At 34.0% G+C, this 20,589-nt stretch overlaps 2 protein-coding genes and 1 long non-coding RNA gene across 6 annotated transcripts in view; all 3 read right to left on the minus strand.

The window, feature by feature from the left end:
• Positions 1–914: 914 nt before the first annotated feature.
• LOC124434180 (glutamic acid-rich protein-like) lies at positions 915–2,074 on the minus strand. Its single transcript, XM_046984060.1, has 3 exons — positions 1,863–2,074; positions 1,558–1,759; positions 915–1,071 (listed from the first exon to the last, which is right to left on the minus strand). The coding sequence occupies exons 1-3, from the start codon at positions 1,948–1,950 to the stop codon at positions 915–917; spliced, it is 447 nt and encodes a 148-aa protein (XP_046840016.1). The 5' UTR covers positions 1,951–2,074.
• A 3,275-nt stretch (positions 2,075–5,349) lies between these two features.
• LOC124433863 (protein polybromo-1-like) overlaps positions 5,350–20,589 on the minus strand; it is a 29,754-nt gene continuing 14,514 nt past the window's right edge. Inside the window, exons 1-14 of one of the 4 annotated variants that reach the window (XM_046983683.1) lie at positions 18,725–18,828; positions 16,981–17,157; positions 16,673–16,874; positions 14,811–16,187; positions 14,716–14,733; positions 13,909–13,977; positions 13,709–13,807; positions 13,377–13,465; positions 12,884–13,011; positions 11,363–11,474; positions 11,192–11,261; positions 10,981–11,079; positions 9,296–9,405; positions 5,630–5,806 (exon numbers count right to left, since the gene is read on the minus strand). In XM_046983683.1, the coding sequence (XP_046839639.1) occupies positions 5,797–5,806; positions 9,296–9,405; positions 10,981–11,079; positions 11,192–11,261; positions 11,363–11,474; positions 12,884–13,011; positions 13,377–13,465; positions 13,709–13,807; positions 13,909–13,977; positions 14,716–14,733; positions 14,811–14,942 (936 nt within the window). In that variant the 5' untranslated portion in view covers positions 14,943–16,187; positions 16,673–16,874; positions 16,981–17,157; positions 18,725–18,828 and the 3' untranslated portion in view covers positions 5,630–5,796. Of the gene's footprint in view, positions 5,528–5,629; positions 5,807–9,295; positions 9,406–10,980; positions 11,080–11,191; positions 11,262–11,362; positions 11,475–12,883; positions 13,012–13,376; positions 13,466–13,708; positions 13,808–13,908; positions 13,978–14,715; positions 14,734–14,810; positions 16,188–16,672; positions 16,875–16,980; positions 17,158–18,724; positions 18,829–20,589 lie in introns of those variants that run through there. The other 3 variants (XM_046983685.1, XM_046983686.1, XM_046983682.1) reach the window with 3 other exon arrangements.
• On the minus strand, positions 6,076–6,738 carry LOC124433889. Its single transcript, XR_006944633.1, has 2 exons — positions 6,370–6,738; positions 6,076–6,280 (listed from the first exon to the last, which is right to left on the minus strand). It is a non-coding gene; the product is annotated as an uncharacterized LOC124433889 (long non-coding RNA).

Raw genomic sequence — 20,589 nt, forward strand, 5'->3', positions numbered from 1 at the left:
GATATGAAAGAATGTTATATGCAGTGCGGTGTTTGAAATTAATTGAAGATATGATCTTCGCACTTTGCTGGACAATTTAAGCAATTGTCTCATGAACCTGAAAAATTCAGGTGATCCCGTTGAGTCACCGCTTAAATTGTCCAGCAAAGTGCGAAGATCATATCTTCAATTAATTTATTGATAAGTAGTAAAAACTAAGAGACAAGCTTTATGATTCTTGTTCGTTTTTGTGCAAATATTCTCTCCACGAGTGAACGTTTTTAATCAAATGAAAAATTTATAGATATGATGAAAATTTACAGATTTGTGTAAAGGCACTTAATATCTTCGTAAAGTATCTAGCGTGGTATAAAGCGTGGTAAAGTCTTTAAATATCTTCCTACGAACGCACTATATACCTTTTTTATTTATTGCTTTGATTTAATTTTGTCAATAAAACACCCAACGACATCTCATATAGTCAAAACAAATCCTTAACTGGCAAAAAAAACGCCGAACGCTTTTGCCAACTGCAGTGTAGCTTTTTTAAGAAATTTTCCTGAATGAGCTATGGATTACATCATTGATAGTAGTGATAAAAAATACTTTATACAAACATGTTGACGACAATCTCACTCTCACTTGTCTTATTTCTACACAGATGATATGATATGTGAGTGAACATTTTTATTTATATGACAAAAACCACAAAGACAATGTAATTCTATAGGATTGTTGAGAAACAACCAAACGTCTTATTATTGAAATAAATAAAAAAAGACAATGAAGATACACAAAGTCAATGATCAATGCAAACATCTATTTTCTACAGGCAAATCATACAACAATGCCAATTTAAAGTACGTCTAGAATCAAATGAATGTTTCTTATTCATCGCTATACATTCCACAGGATCCTTACGGGTTTTTGCCATATTAGCGCCAAAAAAGACCAAGGTAAATACGACGACGGGTACGACGGGTACGACGGTTACGACGGGTACGACGACGACGACAGGGAGGCGAAATAGGACGACGACGACGAAAGTGAATCAAGCGTTTTTCTACACTTGGATCAGCTTTCACATCATTACTACAAAACACAATGTACGTTAAAGGAAAGGGTCACACACTAAAAAAAATTTACTTTTAAAATACAGTCGGTAAAAGTATTATATTAGTCGACAGAAAAAATATCTTTGACGACTAAACATCAACATTACGGTTGATTTGGATAAAGCGTAAATAAGAAGTAAGAGACTAAAATTTTCATATAAATCGAGAATAACATAAGAGCAAGAAATGAACAGTTCGAACAGCGTTACAGTAAACACCGAAGGGGCTTCATTTAGTAGACCTTGAAAATTGTCGAGGTTTTGTTCTATAGTGTATTCGGTACGGGTACGATGGCCAGTCGTTTGAAAGGATTACATCTCCCCCCTGATAAACATTATAAGGACGGCCCTGTTCGCGTTCATCAACTTTCATGGCAGAGACTAAATGTCAAGGCCAACTATAGCATAAAAAACGAAGCATTTCGATGTCAGGAACGTAAACGTAGTAGATAAAGTTAACTTACTTGTTCTCTGTGAGTTCACGATCATCACTTTGTTCTAAGTCATGTTCGGGGTCAGTTTCATCATCACTTTCTTCTTCTGGATTTTCATCATCATTTTCTTCTTCTGGATTTTCATCATCATTTTCTACTTCTGGATTTTCATCATCATTTTCTACTAATTCTTCCTCGACAGTTTCCACTGGGGCGGTATTTTTATCGGATTCTAAATGAAGAGACCATCATTCTTTAATCATGTACAAAAGATGGTCAAAGAGAAATGGTTGATGATAGATAATGTATTTAATATATGAGCTTTGCATCATTACTTTTCATAACCCCATCTTCAAGTTTCGATTGAGCGTGAGCAAAAGTGCAAAGCAATCCAAGAGCGATGACAAGATAGGTTATTTTCATGATTAACTTTTTTCTTGTTTTCTTCTGGTTCCAACAGCAGGATGATGAATGATGATTGAAGACAGCTTTTCGCCTCTTTTTATAGAGAGCTGCCACGAAAGAATATTACATATGTATTTTGTAAGATCGTAAGAGCACAATGGTTATAAGACAATTAAAATAAACGACAAATTTTTTTAAAGCAAACATGTTTCGGCATACTTTATGCCATCTTCAGTGCGAAGTGAATAAATACAGGAAGTTTACATGATAATAAGTTATAGTGATAAAGCGGAAATATCGACTAGTTATGAATAATTATTTACAGTTGAATGAGGTGTTATAAAATGTTTGTGTTAGGTTTTATTACAAAAAATAAATTACAAAGAAAAAGAAAAATATATGATAAGGTAGGAATAGCTATTTACAGGTCAAAGATAGTGTTAAGATGTTGCATTTGTTTTTTGAGGTTGGGTTTACGCTTCTTGTTATAAAAGGCTTCTTTGAGTTTCAGGGCAAAAGGAGTGTGAGCGGTGTCTAAGATACGGAAGCAGGATTGTGTATAATTGTTTTTGCAGCGTTGTGACGAGAGTAAGTGTCTGAATATGTGTCAGTTTTTGTCCGTGGTTGTGTGTTCTTTAATCCGTGTGGAAAGGTGGCGGGTGGTTTCTATTTAACGGACAAATTTTTGACCAAATCGACGGAGTCGCGATGGGCTCACCATTAGCACCACTTCTTGCCAATCTTTTCATGGAATATCATGACTATGACGGACCTAAAGTATGCAGAAATGACGTGCTGCAATTTAAGGAAATGACGTGCTGCAAAGATTAAGGCATCCGGCAATTTTGCCTTTTATATGCAAAACTGCGACATTATACTCATTAAACATCTCAGGGAAATGTTTTTACCATGTACTAACAAAGAAAACGTCTAACTTTCCATATACTTTCTGAATCTCTCCTGGTTTCACTTTGACACAATTGGCTTCGACTTATAAATCTTTTCGTTGCTGTTTTCTGCAGCTCTGAGGGCGCACTCAAAGACTTTTACAAAAGTACAATGTATAGACTGTCAATGGAGTTAAATCTAAGTGAAACCAAAAGATGTCGGAAAACACATCAAACGAAAAAACCCAATCTCTACCGATCAATACACATATCATTGACGACAATTCTATCACGTTTCCAAAACAATAACATCCTTTTGCTCCTGTTAAAAACTTTTTGTTTGTACTTATAGCTTTCGTATGCAATATTTCATTTGTTGTACACGTACGTCTACAGGAAGATATCCAAAATATGGGTTTAATTAGGTCAAATTTCCTAAATCATAATTGAAGAACATCTGCCATATGTTAATCCTGTGCGTTCCAAGCTCTTTAGCTTTGTCATTTTTGTACGCAAGCAACTGCAACTGCATATTACGATTTTTAACTACATAAAATGGTCAGGAAAGCCATTTACACGATCTAACTACCATAGAAACTCATGACAAATTCAACTACTGGATCACGAATAAATGATACAATTCAAGACCCACATACTAACGCCATCAATACATGTTACATGTGATAATCTAGGTCATTGCAACTCTATCATTGAATTTTTTTCCTGCTTTACCAAAATCGTTCTTTCATTATTTCTGCATAAATCATACACATATATCTTTATTATTGAAATTCTGGCATAAAAGTTATCCACTCAAAGCATTTTCTATAGCCTGCATGTATTCGCTCAAAGGTATATAGCACCATGGCAGCAATAATTGAAAATGCAAAAATACAAAATTTTTATTTGATAAGCTCGCGTCTTTCCGCTGACTTTGACAACCAAAATCCGCCATGTTTTTGACCACGGGTCGCGCGCTAATAATTTATAGTAATTTGGTTGACATGTTCCCTCCAGGTCTTATAGAACTCAATGTATACAACTTATTGATTAACTCACAAACATAGAAAATTTCTAGAAACTCAATTATAAGCAAGTTTTAATCGCCATTAGATAAGATAAATTGTATTTTATCAATTTATTCATAAGTAGTAAAAAGTAAGAGACAAGCTCTATGATTCTTGTTCGTTTTTGTGCAAATATTCTCTCCACCAGTGAATGTTTTTAATCAAATGAAAAATTTACGGATGTGATGAAAATTTACAGATTTGTGTAAAGGCACTTAATATCTTTGTAAAGTATCTAGCGTGGTATAAAGCGTGGTAAAGTCTTTAAATATCTTCCTACGAACGCACTATATATCTTTTAAAATTATTGCTTTGATTTAATTTTGCCAAAGCCTTCTACATGGAAACACCCAACGACATATCATATAGTCAAAACAAATCCTTAACTGGCAAAGAAAACGCCAAACGCCTTTGCCAACTACAGTGTAGCTTTTTAAAGAATTTTCTGAATGAGCTATGGATTACATCATTGATAGTAGTGATAAAAAATGCTTTATACAAACATGTTGACGATAATCTCACTCTTACTCGTCTTATTTCTACACAGATGATATGATATGTGAGTGAACATTTTTATTTACATGACAGAACCACAAAGACAATGTAATTCTATGTAGGATTGTTGAGAAACAACCAAACGTCTTATTATTGAAATAAATAAAAAAAGACTATGAAGACACAAAAAGTCAATGATCAATGCAAACATCTATTTTCTACAGGCAAATCATAATACAATGCCAATTTAAAGTACGTCTAGAATTAAATTTAATGTTTCTTATTTATCGCTACACATTCCACAGGATCCTTACGGGTTTTTGACATATTAGCCCAAAAAACGACGACGGCGAGTCCTACTATGACGACGTCTATTAAAGGAAAAGCTCCAAAAAGGCGAGCGTTTTTCTTCACTTGGATCAGCTTTCGTATCATTACTACAAAACACAATGTACGTGTAAGGAAAGGGTCACACACCCAAAAACTTTATTTTTAAATGTAGTCGGTTAAAGTATTATATTAGTCGGCAGAAAAAATATCTTTAACGACTAAACATCAACATTACGGTTCATTTGGATAAAGCGTAAATAAGAAGAGACTAACATTTTCATATGAATCGAGAATAACATAACAGCAAGAAATGAACAGTTCGAACAGCGTTACAGTAAACACCTGAGAGGCTTCATTTAGTAGACCTTGAAAATTGTCGAGGTTTTGTTCTATAGTGTATTCGGTACTTGTTCGATAGCCAGTCGTTTGAAAGGATTACATCTTCCCCCTGATAAACGTTATAAGGACGGCCCTGTTCGCGTTCATCAACTTTCATGGAAGAGACTAAATGTCAAGGCCAACTATAGCATACAAAACGAAGCATTTCGATGTCAGGAACGTAAACGTAGTAGATAAAGTTAACTTACTTGTTCTCTGTGACTTCACGATCATCACTTTGTTCTAAGTCATGTTCGGGCTCAGTTTCATCATCACTTTCTTCTTTTGGATTTTCATCATCATTTTCTTCTTCTGGATTTTCATCATCATTTTTTTCTTCTGGATTTTCATCATAATTTTTTTCTTCTGGATTTTCATCATCATTTTCTACTAATTCTTCCTCGACAGTTTCCACTGGGGCGGTTTTTTCATCAGATTCTAAATGAAGAAACCATCATTCTTTAATCATGTACAAAAGCTGGTCAAGAGAAATGGTTGATGATAGATAAAGTAATTAATATATGAGCTTTGCACCATTAACTTTCATAACCCCATCTTCAAGTTTCGCTTCAGCGTAAGCAAAAGTGCAAAGCAATCCAAGAGCGATGACAAGATAGGTTATTTTCATGATGAACTTTTTTCTTGTTTTCGTCTGGTTCCAACAGCAGTATGATGGATGATGATTGAAGACAGCTTTTGGCCTCTTTTTATAGAGAGCTGCCATGAAAGAATATTACATATGTACACAATGGTTATAAGACAATTAAAATTAACGACAAATTTTTTTAAAGCAAACATGTTTCGGCATACTTTATGCCATCTCCAGTGCGGTGTGGCTTTATCACTATAACTTATTATCATGTAAACTTCCTATATTTATTCACTTCGCACTGAAGATGGCATAAAGTATGCCGAAACATGTTTGCTTCAAAAAAATTTGTCGTTAATTTTAAATGTCGTATTTTGAAAGAAACGTGAAGCATTTATGCGGGCAACAAAAGTCACAGCTTGAAAACATTTCTAGATAAATCATGCATACATACATCTTTATTCGTTATTCTATTTACAGTTGGTTTCATCTTGTTGCTTTTAATACCGGTAACGTTTCCATTATGACAAGTTAATTATTTTAAATTAAGTCAATAAACATTGTTAGTCGTTATCGTCTGTTTTATCTGCAGACATGACGTGCTGTAAAAGATTAAGCATCCGCCAATCTGTCTTTTTTATGCAAAACTGCGACATTATACTCATTAAACATCTCAGGGAAATGTTTTTACCATGTACTAACAAAGAAAACGTCTAACTTTCCATATACTTTCCGAATCTCTCCTGGTTTCACTTTGGCACAATTGGCTTCGACGTACAAATCTTTTCTGTGCTATTTTCTGCAGCTCTGAGGGCGCACTCAAAGACTTTTATAAAAATATCATGTATAGACTGTCGATGGAGTTAAATCCAGGTGAAACCAAAAGATGTCGGAAAACACATAAAACGAAAAAAGCCAATCTCTACCGCTCAATACACATTTCATTGACGACAATTCTATCACGTTTCCAAAACAATAACATCCTTTTGCTCCTGTTAAAAACTTTTTGTTTCTACTTATAGCTTTCGTATGCAATATTTCATTTGTTGTACACGTACGTCTACAGGAAGATATCAAAAATATGGGTTTAATTAGGTCAAATTTCCTAAATCATAATTGAAGAACATCTGCCATATTTTAACGCTGTGCGTTCCAAGCTCTTTAGCTTTGTCATTTTTGTACGCAAGCAACTGCAACTGCATATTACGATTTTTAACTACATAAAATGGTCAGGAAAGCCATTTACACGGATTAACTACCATAGAAACTCATGACAAATTTAACTACTGGATCACGAATAAATGATACAATTCAAGACCCACATACTAACGCCATCAATACATGTTACATGTGATAATCTACGTCATTGCAACTCTATCATTGAATTTTTTTCCTGCTTTACCAAAATCGTTCTTTCGTTATTTCTGCTTAAATCATTATAAATCATCTTTATTTTTTATCTTTTTATTTTTTATTTTTTTCCTGCTTTACCAAAATCGTTCTTTCATTATTTCTGCATAAATCATTATAAATCATTATCTTTATTTTATATCTTTCTTTTTCAATATCAAATGGAGACAAAACAAGCAATTACAAGGCTGATAAACAAAGTTGGTAAGAATTGATGTTATTCTCGTCAGACATACTGGGGGTCTGATACAAAAGAACATTCTATCAATGCTTTTATGGACTCCAGCTGGCGTGGGTAAATTCTATTGTTTAGTAAATCCCAAAAGATTAGTTGCAAAATAAGAGTCATATATCTCATTTATTGTGCATTAGCTCTTGTGGGAATTTCACTGCTAAATAACCTCTTTATTGTAAAAGTGAAAATTTTAATAAAAAGAGCAAAGCAAGATGAGACATGGTCGGGAATAATCGTTTTTTCTTTCGTCATGCTCTGTATTTTTAAATGCATTTAATATTGGCGATTATCTTCAAACTCAATCAAATAATTTTAAGTAGCGAAATCAGTAAACAATTCTTAGTATTTGTATTTTAATTCCTAGTCTTTCAAAGAAAAACTAACACGATGGTTTCCATTCTATTTCTCAAAATTAATATTTAGTTTTAAGAAAACTCAATTTTCGCTCTACATACCAATTAAAACTAAAGCACAATCAGTGAATATTGCAGAAGAAAACATGAAACCCACATCTATATCCATATTATCGCCATGCTTACATTAAACAACAGCAACTCGCTGCAACTTTCTAGAATCAAACTTTCTAGAATCATACAACAAGTCGACGCAAACCTTTCAACACCTAAATGTCTTTTAACACCCTAATTTTGTCATTCAACTGGCGACGAAGGTTCAGTAGGGTTCACTACAATTACAAATACTTGTGAACGTGTACTATTGTAATTCAGTCATTAAGCCTTACCAATGGCAAAACTGTTGTTACAAAACTATGTATCTTGTTTTAACACAAATATTTCTATAACAATTAATCCCCTTTCACCATTCTTCCAACGATATCTAACGCACTCTCAACTTCAAATAGTTTGTGTGTAAGTCAACAATATAATGCAATGTTTATATATTTTTTGGTTTGATTCATTCACCGCAGTTTGCAAAAGCCGATTTTAATATGAATCGTCTTCCGCTTTGCGTCTGTTGGTACGATAGTAGATTCACACGTGTCGTCATTAACCCACGTAATTACACACAATTAACCTCAGTAACCACGCAAAGCGGTAGTTTTAGACGCGCGACTAAAGCGACTGCCTAGTGTGTTTCAGTCTTTAGGAGTAAAAATAACTTTTTCCTCGTACTTTAAATTCTAAAAAGCAAACTAAGTGTGCCCTCAATCGTATTTTTAAGCAAAAATATGAGAAAAGTTGTGCTAGTGATAATGTGATTACTAAAACCATGTCACATGTAACGATTGCCATTTATAGAAAACGTTTTACAATGATCCTGTTGAGTGTGTAATGCAGAAATGTTATTTCAAAGGAGACGTGACTCATTAATTCATTCATTCATTCATTCATTCATTCATTCATTCATTCATTCATATTTGTTAAGTTGATAAAATAAAATAACACAACTTATGTTACTGAAAAGTAAGCTAAGATAAAATTACATATCCTAATTCAGCTAATACTTATTATGTTGGCTAAACCTGCACTATATTATAATTATTATGTGCTAAGAGTTATAAGAACACTAGCTTTGCTAATATAGATGGCAATTAATCAGTCTAAAATATGAAAGAAAATGTGATGACTACAAAACATTTAATGTGGCTAGTGTTAAACTTGGGTGAAATTAACAAAACGAAGGAAGATTCTGTAACTTTGTTCACACAAGTTATGTGGAATTAACATACAATATACAATAAGTTTGAAACTACCGTTTGAAATCCAATGCATTCATTACATCTTACTTTTGTTATCACATTTTTGGGATTTAATCTTGCAAAATTTGTAAACAGAATTGATTCAAATGAAGTGCTTTCATTGTAATAAGCTCTAAAGCTGTTCATTTTTAAATGAATTGGTCTCATCACCTTGTAACTCGAATGGTAATACAGAATAATATAATTTCATATTCTGCGTTACTACATATTTATTGCTTGGCACGAGAAAAATTTGGTAGACTGGCACTATACCTTGATTGGTCCAAAAGTTCCTTATCTGTTATTGGATATTGACCAATACGGAAAATCATACAAAAGCATTCTGACTCATTTGAATGTCTTGACTGTGGTGAAGTATCCTCCTTTAAAAAGTGTCCAAAGCAATTGAGACAAAAAATAATTTTAACTAATGTAATAATATCATACGGTTTCACTCGTCAGTTTTCAAATAACCCTCACTTCTTTGTCCTTCCCCAGTCCTTTTGCATTACTCGTCTTCGTCCCTTAAGTATAGCTCTAGTTTACCTGCGACCTAACGTAGTTCTCTTTCTCATTTAAACCCCAGTATTAACGCTCGCTCTCACTCCGTAAACGCACTTTTCCTCTCCCACATTCCAGTCCCAGTCTCAACTTTCATTTTTAATCTAGTCCTAACCTTAGTCCTCTTCACATTCTGGTACGAGTTTTACCATTCTAGTCTCGGTCATACCTCTCTTCCTCTCAACCTTCATTGCAGTCTCAGTCCTAGACATCACCTTTGCACTAGCATTGAATCTAGTCCATGCTTGGGTCATACCTCTCTTCCTCTCAACCTTCATTGTAGTCTCAGTCCTGGACATCACCTTTGAACTAGCATTGAATCTAGTCCTTGCTTGGGTCATACTTCTCTTCCTCTCGACCTTCATTGTAGTCTCAGTCCTAGACATCACCTTTGCACTAGCATTGAATCTAGTCCTTGCTTGGGTCATACCTCTCTTCCTCTAAACCTTCATTGTAGTCTCAGTCCTGGACATCACCTTTGCACTAGAATTGAATCTAGTCCTTGTCTGGGTCATACCTCTCTTCCTCTCAACCTTCATTGTAGTCTCAGTCCTAGACATCACCTTTGCACTAGCATTGAATCTAGTCCTTGCTTGGGTCATACCTCTCTTCCTCTCAACCTTCATTGTAGTCTCAGTCCTAGACATCACCTTTGCACTAGCATTGAATCTAGTCCTTGCTTGGGTCATACCTCTCTTCCTCTCAACCTTCATTGTAGTCTCAGTCCTGGACATCACCTTTGCACTAGCATTGAATCTAGTCCTTGTCTGGGTCATACCTCTCTTCCTCTCAACCTTCATTGTAGTCTCAGTCCTAGACATCACCTTTGCACTAGCATTGAATCTAGTCCTTGCTTGGGTCATACCTCTCTTCCTCTCAACCTTCATTGTAGTCTCAGTCCTGGACATCACCTTTGCACTAGCATTGAATCTAGTCCATGCTTCACCTCTGCACTAACTATATTTGAAGAAGCCTGTGTACGATTGTAGTTTTTTCGCGAGGCAGTGTGCAGGCAGACCAGAACAAAACTTTTCATTTCCAGGCGGCAAATTTCAGAAAAAAGAATTGAAAACAAACGTTTCTACATCATATTTCGTGGGTTGCCTATTGGTATTGTTAACTTTACAGAATACATATGACAGTGTAATCTGCTTTATATATTGCTTTCATACGCCAATATTCTAAAAAATCTACTTCATATTATGGAAATGCTATGTACAGTAATTTTGTAGAAAAACTTTCCTGGCAGCAGTGCTACTGGCGCTACAGGACATTTTCAATCCTTGTGTACAACCATACCGTGATAACCAAATTCAATCATCTTTTTTGGTAGGCATTTTCAATCTTACATCAAGTATAACAGAAAGAGAAGTACGAACTGCTGTCCGAGCACATACCTGATACAACATTGAATCCGTTTCGTTATAAGTCTTGGCATTTTCGAAACATTGTTGTATTTCCAAAACAAGCTCGTTCAGGCTTTCATAATAATTGTTCTAGCAACAACGATAAAATATTTAGTTAAAACTCTCGATTATAGTGAACGTGATGACTAAAAGTTACATCACTGGAGGAGGCAGGCATCTTGTCAGTTGTTGTTCTGTTTACCTTAACGTTGGATCCAATTTTTAGTAACCCAATAGGATTTTTAATTATTTTATAATAATCTGGATAGGCTCTAAAAATGAAAAAAGAAACGAGCTTATAGACACGTTGCCCATAGAAATGAAAACTGTGAAATGTTGATGAAGATGAAAGCATTGAACCATTAAAGCGAACCTTTTTGAAGGTAATCTCATGAAAGCTTCACTCAAAACACGGCCAGTGGTGTCAGCGTATGCACGAATGGAATTATAAAGCAAAAGAAACGGACCATCTTGTTCGTCATTGCCTTAAACAAGAAACATTATTTGATGAGTCGACCATGTCAAAGTTTCTGTATCCATAAGGAGAATTGTACTGTCCGTGAGATAAATTCCAAAAATAAAATTGAGCGGGAAAAATTGATTTATCGCTTCCATTGAACTAAAATACATGGAACGCTACCTGTAATACAAAACCCTAATAATTTTTTGAACCCAAATCTTACACCCAGACACGCGTGTGTAATCAATCTATTTTCACTCCGCGAGAGATTTTCGAAATACTGCATACGGGTGTCTGGGTGTAAAATTGGCTTCAATTATTTGTTTCAAGTAGCGTTTCATGTATTTTAGTTCAATGGTCACTCCAGGTAAACTATGACTGTGTTAAATGTTTAGTGAATCAACTAGCAGTAACTTTGTGTAGACACAACGTCGTGTAACTACACACAACTACACATAACAAACTTGACACCTCGTGTAACTACACATAACTACACATAACTACACATAACAAACTTGACACAACGTCGTGTAACTACTCACAACTACACATAACAAACTTGACACAACGTCGTGTAACTAAACATAACAAACTAGACACAACGTCGTGTAACTACACATAACTACACATAACAAACTTGATACCTCGTGTAACTAAACATAACAAACCTGACAGAACGTCGTGTAACTAAACATTACAAACTTGACATCTCGTGTAACTAAACATAACAAACTTGACACAACGTCGTGTAACTACACATAACTACACATAACAAACTTGATACCTCGTGTAACTAAACATAACAAACCTGACAGAACGTCGTGTAACTACACATAACAAACTTGACACCTCGTGTAACTAAACATTACAAACTTGACACAAAGTCGTGTAACTACACATAACTACAAATAACAACCTTGACATCTCGTGTAACTAAACATAACAAACTTGATACAACGTCGTGTAACTAAACATAACAAACTTGACACAACGTCGTGTAACTACACATAACTACACATAACAAACTTGACACAACGTCGTGTAACTACACATAACTAAACATAACAAACTTGACACAACGTCGTGTAACTACACATAACTACACATAACTAACTTGACACAACGTCGTGTAACTAAACATAACAAACTTGACACAAAGTCGTGTAACTACACATAACTACACATAACTAACTTGACACAACGTCGTGTAACTAAACATTACAAACTTGACACAACGTCGTGTAACTACACATAACAAACTTGACACAACGTCGTGTAACTAAACATAACAAACTTGACACAACGTCGTGTAACTACACATAACAAACTTGACACAACGTCGTGTAACCAAACACTGATATAACGTGATGTAACTACACATAACAAAATTGACACAAATTGTGAGTTTTTTACTAAACGAAAGATTTTTCGTACCAGCTTCTTTTTCATCTCCTTCTTCCATTAATTGAGTGGCGTCATTTAATAATTCTTCATCCTCATCGTCCGACTCAGAAAGCAAAGCGCTGATGGTCGGACACATTTTCGTCGTCGACCTTTTCGATCTGAGTGAAGAAAAAAGGAAACAGGTCATCTTAAGGGTTTAAAATACAGATGTGAACAAACCAGCAGAAAGCCAACATAGCAACAAAACATGGGAGGTTCTTTTGCATGGATTCAGCTTTAATTGATTTAAAATAGGAGTGTTCAAAGACGGTGTAATGATTGGGCGGAAGGTGGACTAAAATGATTTTAGTAATCTGTGATTGTTACATTTCCTTTTATCAAAAATATCTGAATGTCATGAAAACAAATACTTCAAATTATTTGTAAACAAGCAGCCCCTGAAAAACGCTAGTGTGCAAGCACTCCCCTTTGATTATTTCTTAATGAAAAACGTGCTTAGCTATAGATAAGAAGAAATACAAACCTTAATCTTTTGCTAGATTTTGCACCAGATAGCATGTGCTCGATTTCCAATCTTTTTACAGCAACAATCTTTTTGATAGCAGTCGCATCCTGAATGATAACATGACCAACAATAAATTATTTCCCTTCACACATCACCATTGTAATGAACAGCTTGAACTTATGTTATTAACCAAATAAATTTGAAAATACTTAAGTTTTTAGCCTCATAAACTTCTTAATAATTAAGAAAATAACCTTATAAACTTGTTAATAATTAAGAGTTTAACCTTATAAACTTGTTAATAATTAAGAAATTGACCTTATAAACTTGTTAATAATTAAGAAAATAACCTTATAAACTTGTGATCCAGGCTCATTAAAAGCATGTGCATTTTTCGCAAGAAGATTCAAATCTTTTTCAAGGTCATCCAACGAGGTGTATCTATTATTCTGGATGAAACAACACCAAATAATTAGCATAAATCACTCATGATGAGACATCAATTCAATTTGCTACCCCTGGTGGATAACAATATCCCTTTACAACTTACTTTTATATTGGAATATATCATTTTAAGATCAATGGGCTCTTTGATAACCTTGAAATACTCTGGATATTGCTACATCAAAGAGATATTTATGAAACATGAATCCAAAAAGAAATACGACGACATAACTATGCACAGTAAAACACCACAGTCATGGCAGGATAGCACCACAAGTATGGAAAGTAAAGCACCATATTCGTGGCAGGATAGCACCACAACTATGGAAAGTAAAGCACCATATTCATGGCAGGATAGCACCACAACTATGAAAAGTAAAGCACCATATTCATGGCAGGATAGCACCACAACTATGGCTAGCACCACAACCAGTGTGCGAATTAGTTTAGGAAAAACAATGTGCAATTTTTTTTGACAAAAGTGTTTCTTTAGAGGCATAATCAAATCGATATTACGTTAATTATTATATAGAGCTAATTGCTAAATTAATATTTTCAAATGTGAACAAATTCATATGATTTACGACAGTGTTTTTCGTTAAAACCACTAATTTTTGCACATCGTTTCAAAAAGTTATGTGCAATTGTTTTCATTTTAGGTAAAATGATGTGCAAATTGCACATTGCACACCATTAATTCGCACACTGACCACAACTAACAATAGCACCACAAATATGGCTAGCACCACAAATATTCCTTACTTGCAATTATTCCTTACTTGAACAGAAAAATGGCAATCATGACATGAACACATTCTCAAGTAAACCACCAAAACTGACGTCACTCCTCTGACGTCACCCATGTTACATATGTCATTTTAAAATTGTTTTAATAAAAGACTATTACACTTACATCCTGGTATTCAACAAACTACAAAAAATAAACACAAAATGTAATATTTTCACAAATATTCATATTTTGTAAAGTAAGCGTGGTTATATGCATACCGTTTCATCAGTGGAAATATCTGTTTTAGCGTATTTCTCAAAAACAACTGGGTTTGTTGTGTCTTCATCAGCACCGTCGTCTCCTTGAAATGATTGCTTGTTCGTATCCGTTTCACGTCGTCGTTTCGACATTATTTAAAAATAAGTAAGATGCAACAATTCTTTGATAATTCTTTTGTTTAGTGTGGCAAAGACACGTTTATTTACAATGATAAAACGACAACAATTGTTATCAATCTTTGAATTTCGCAGCGTAATCCCGCGCGTAAGTGTACAGTGGATCATGCGCGAATCACGCGCGTAAGTGCACAGTGCTAAAAACGGTGTACTTCATGTAGACGCATCTACAATATTAAAAAAAATAGGCACGCCTTTAATTCTAGAATGAATACAACTTATTAACTCACACACATAGAAAATTTCTAGAAACTCAATTATAAGCAAGTTTTAATCGCCATTAAATAAGATAAATTGTATTTTATCAATTTATTGATAAGTGGTAAAAACTACGAGACAAGCTTTATGATTCTTGTTTGTTTTTGTGCAAATATTCTCTCCATAAGTGAATGTTTTTAATCAAATGAAAACTTTACGGATGTGATGAAAATTTACAGATTTGTGTAAAGGCACTTAATATCTTCGTAAAGTATCTAGCGTTGTATAAAGCGTGGTAAAGTCTTTAAATGTCTTCCTATGAACGTACTATATATCTTTTTTATTTATTGCTTTGATTTAATTTTCCAAAGCCTTCTACATGGAAACAACCAACGACATCTCATATAGTCAAAACAAATCCTTAACTGGCAAAGAAAACGCCAAACGCTTTTGCCAACTACAGTGTAGCTTTTTAAGAAATTTTCTGAATGAGCTATGGATTACATCATTGATAGTAGCGATAAAAAAAATGCTTTATACAAACATGTTGACGACAATCTCACTCTTACTCGTCTTATTTCTACACAGATGATATGATATGTGAGAGAACTTTTTTATTTATATGACAGAACCACAAAGACATTGTAATTCTATAGGATTGTTGAGAAACAACGAAACTTCTTATTATTGAAATAAATAAAAAAAGACGATGAAGACACACAAAGTCAATGATCAATGCAAACATCTATTTTCTACAGGCAAATCATACAACAATGCCAATTTAAAGTACGTCTAGAATCAAATGAATGTTTCTTATTCATCGCTACACATTCCACAGGATCCTTACGGTTTTTGCCATATTAGCCCCAACTACGACGACGGCGATGCCAAAAACGACGACGTCTATAATAATAATAGCGACGACGTCTATAATAATAATAGCGACGTCGACGCCAAAAAGGCGAGCGTTTTTCTACACTTGGATCAGCTTTCACATCATTACTACAAAACACAATGTACGTGAAAGGAAAGGGTCACAAACCCCAAAAACTTTACTTTTAAATGCAGTCGGTAAAAGTATTATATTAGTCGGCAGAAAAAATATCTTTGACGACTAAACATCAACATTACGGTTGATTTGGATAAAGCGTAAATAAGAAGTAAGAGACTAACATTTTCATATAAATCGAGAATAACATAACAGCAAGAAATGAACAGTTCGAACAGCGCTACAGTAAACACCGGAGGGGCGTCATTTAGTAGACCTTGAAAATTGTCGAGGTTTTGTTCTATAGTGTATTCGGTACTGGTACGATGGCCAGTCGTTTGAAAGGATTACATCTTCCCCCTGATAAACGTTATAAGGACAGCCCTGTTCGCCTTCATCAACTTTCATGGCAGAGACTAAATGTCAAGGCCAACTATAGCATACAAAACGAAGAATTTCGATGTCAGGAACGTAAACGTAGTAGATAAAGTTAACTTACATGCTCTCTGTGAGTCCACGATCATCACTTTGTTCTAAGTCATGTTCGGGGTCAGTTTCATCATCACTTTCTTCTTCTGGATTTTCATCATAATTTTCTTCTTCTGGATTTTCATCATCATTTTCTTCTTCTGGATTTTCATCATCATTTTCTACAAATTCTTCCTTGACAGTTTCCACTGGGGCGGTTTTTTCATCGTATTCTTAATGAAGAAACCATCATTCTTTCTTTAATCATGTACAAAAGCTGGTCAAGAGAAATGGTTGATGATAGATAAAGTATTTAATATATGAGCTTTGCATCATTACCTTTCATAACCCCATCTTCAAGTTTCGCTTGAGCGTAAGCAAAAGTGCAAAGCAATCCAAGAGCGATGACAAGATAGGTTATTTTCATGATTAACCTTTTTCTTGTTTTCTTCTGGTTCCAACAGCAGGATGATGAATGATGATTGAAGGCAGCTTTTCGCCTCTTTTTATAGTGAGCTGCCACGAAAGAGAATTACATATGTATTTGAAAAGAAACGTGAAGCAGTTATGCGGGCAACAAAAGTCACAGCTTGAAAACATTTCTAGATAAATCATGCATGCAAACAAAAACCCAATCTCTAACGCTCAATACACATTTCATTGACGACAATTCTATCACGTTTCCAAAACAATAACATCCTTTTGCTCCTGTTAAAAACTTTTTGTTTCAACTTATAACTTTCGTATGCAATATTTCATTTGTTGTACACGTACGTCTACAGGAAGATATCAAAAATAGGGGTTTAATTAGGTCAAATTTCCTAAGTCATAATTGAAGAACATCTGCCATATTTTAACCCTGTGCGTTCCAAGCTCCTTAGCTTTGCACTTTTGTACGCAACTGCAACTTCATATTACGATTTTTAACTATATAAAATGGTCAGTAAAGCCATTTACACGGATTAACTACAATAGAAACTCATGACAAATTCAAGTACTGGATCACGAATAAATGATACAATTCAAGACCCACATACTAACGCCATCAATACATGTTAAATGTGATAATCTAGGTCATTGCAACTCTATCATTGAATTTTTTTCCTACTTTACCAAAATCGTTTTTTCATTATTTCTGCATAAATCATACACATATATCTTTATTCTTGAAATTCTGGCATAAAAGTTATCCACTCAAAGCATTTTCTATAGCCTAAAGGTATGTATTCGCTTAAAGGTATATAGCACCATGCCAGCAATTATTGATAATGCAAATTTGTAAATGAAGTATAAAGTTATTACAAATAGATAATCGAACTTCAACACGCTATTGTGTGTAAACTACTATGTCTATATAACGGTATTCTTTCAGTTTGAAAAAATCAGGCTTGTAATTATCGAATGACATGTTTTCAAGATTCTTTCATTATTTCTGCATAAATCATTATAAATCATTATCTTTATTTTTTATCTTTTTTTTGAATATCAAATGGAGACAAAACAAGCAATTACAAGGCTGATAAAAAAGTTGGTAGGAATTGATGTTATTCACGTCAGACATACTGGCGGGCTGATACAAAAGAATATTCTATCAATAATGGCGTGGGTAAATTCTATTGTTTAGTAAATCCCAAAAGATTAGTTGCAAAATAAGAATCATAAATTTCATTTATTGTGCATTAGCTCTTGTGGGAATTTCACTGCTAAATAACCTCTTTATTGTAAAAGTGAAAATTTTAATAAAAAGAGCAAAGCAAGATGAGACATGGTCGGGAATAATCGTTTTTTCCTTCGTCATGCTCTGTATTTTTAAATGCATTTAATATTTGCGATTGTCTTCAAACTCACTCAAAAATTTTAAGTTGGGAAATCAGTAAACATTTCTTAGTATTTGTATTTTAATTCCTGGTCTGTCAAGGAAACCTAACACGATGGTTTCTATTCTATTTCTCAAAATTAATATTTAGTTTTAAGAAAACTCAATTTTCGCTCTACATACCAATTAAAACTAAAGCACAATCAGTGAATATTGCAGAAGAAAACATGAAACCCACAACTATATCCATACTATCACCATGCTTACATTAAACAACAGCAACTCGCAGCAACTTTCTAGAATCATTAAATCATACACCAAGTCGACGCAAACCTTTCAACACCTAAACGTCTTTTCACACCCTAATTTTGTCATTCAGCTGGCGACGAAGGTTCAGTAGGGTTCACTACAAATACAAATACTTGTGAACGTGTACTGTTGTGTTCAGTCATAAAGCATCACCAATGGCAAAAACTGTTGTTACAAAAACTATGTATCTTGTTTTAACACAAATATTTCTATAACAATTAATCCACTTTCACCATTCTTCCAACGATATCTAACACACTCTCAACTTCAAATACTTTGTGTGTAAGTCAACAATATAATGAAATGTTTACATATTTTTAAATCTGACTCAATCACCGCAGTTTGTAAAAGCCGATTTTAATATGAATCGTCTTTCGCTTTGCGTCTGTTGGTACGATAGTAGATTCACACGTGTCGTCATTAACTCCTACGTAATTACACACAATTAACCTCTTAGGAGTAAAAATAACTTTTTCCTCGTACTTTAAATTCTAAAAAGCAAACTAAGCGTGCCCTCAATCGTATTTTCAAGCAAAAATATGATAAAAGTTGTGCTAGTGTCAATGTGATTACTAAAACCATGTCACTTGTAACGATTGCCATTTATAGAAAACGTTTTACAATGATCCTGTTGAGTATGTAATGCAGAAATGTTATTTCAAAGGAGAAGTGACTCAATCATTCATTCATTCATATTTGTTAAGTTGATAAGATAAAATAACACGACTTATGTTACTGAAAAGTAAGCTAAGATAAAATTACATATCCTAATTCAGCTAATATTTATTATGTTTGCTAAACCTGCACTATATTATAATTATTATGTGCTAAGAGTTATAAGAACACTCGCTTTGCTAATATAGATGCCAATTAATCAGTCTAAAATATGAAAGAGAATGTGATGACTACAAAACACTTAATGTGGCTAGTGTTAAACTTGGGTGAAATTAACAAAACGAAGGAAGATTCTGTAACTTTGTTCACACAAGTTATGTGGAATTAACTACATAACAACATACAATAAGTTTGAAACTACCGTTTGGAATCAAATGTATTCATTACATCTTACTTTTGTTTAATCTTGCAAAATTTGTAAACAGAATTGATTCAAATGAAGTGCTTTCATTGTAATAAACTCTAAAGCTGTTCATTTTTAAATAAATTGGTCTCATCACCTTGTAACTCGAATGGTAATACAGAATAATATAATTTCATATTCTGCGTCACTACATATCTATTGCTTGGCGCGAGAAAAATTTGGTAGACTGGCACTATACCTTGATTGGTCCAAAAGTACCTTATCTGTTATTGGATATCCACAAATACGGAAGCTAATGTCGAGGGTTTATGTAAATGCAAAATCATACAAAAGCATTCTGACTCATTTGAATGTCTTGACTGTGGTGAAGTTTCCTCCTTGAAAAAGTGATACATGACGAAAAACAAACTTTTCAAATAACGATGAAGTTAAGCTCCAAAGACGCAACCAAAGCAAGAATGTTCCATGACAACTTATTATCCATCAACGAAATCTAGTCGTCTTTTATAAGGCTTCCAAAAACCTAAAACAGTACGATAACATGAAGAAGATTAAAGATCATGATTTGCAAAATAATTTATAGTGATTTATGAAAATAGCCATGAGGTTGAATATACAAAGTCATACTTATACCTTTGAAGGCACCATTTGTTGTTCAAGTTGAACTTCTACAAAAGAGATGAATGTACAAAAATACACTTTTAAAATTTCTTCTGATGTCAAGTTTCATATTTCCGCGCTTTCTGTTATGTCGATCTGATCATAATAACATAAAAGTGCGTGA

This window comes from Xenia sp. Carnegie-2017, unplaced genomic scaffold (assembly GCF_021976095.1).
Source record: "Xenia sp. Carnegie-2017 unplaced genomic scaffold, XeniaSp_v1 HiC_scaffold_14, whole genome shotgun sequence".
NCBI classification, from domain to species: domain Eukaryota; kingdom Metazoa; phylum Cnidaria; class Anthozoa; order Malacalcyonacea; family Xeniidae; genus Xenia; species Xenia sp. Carnegie-2017.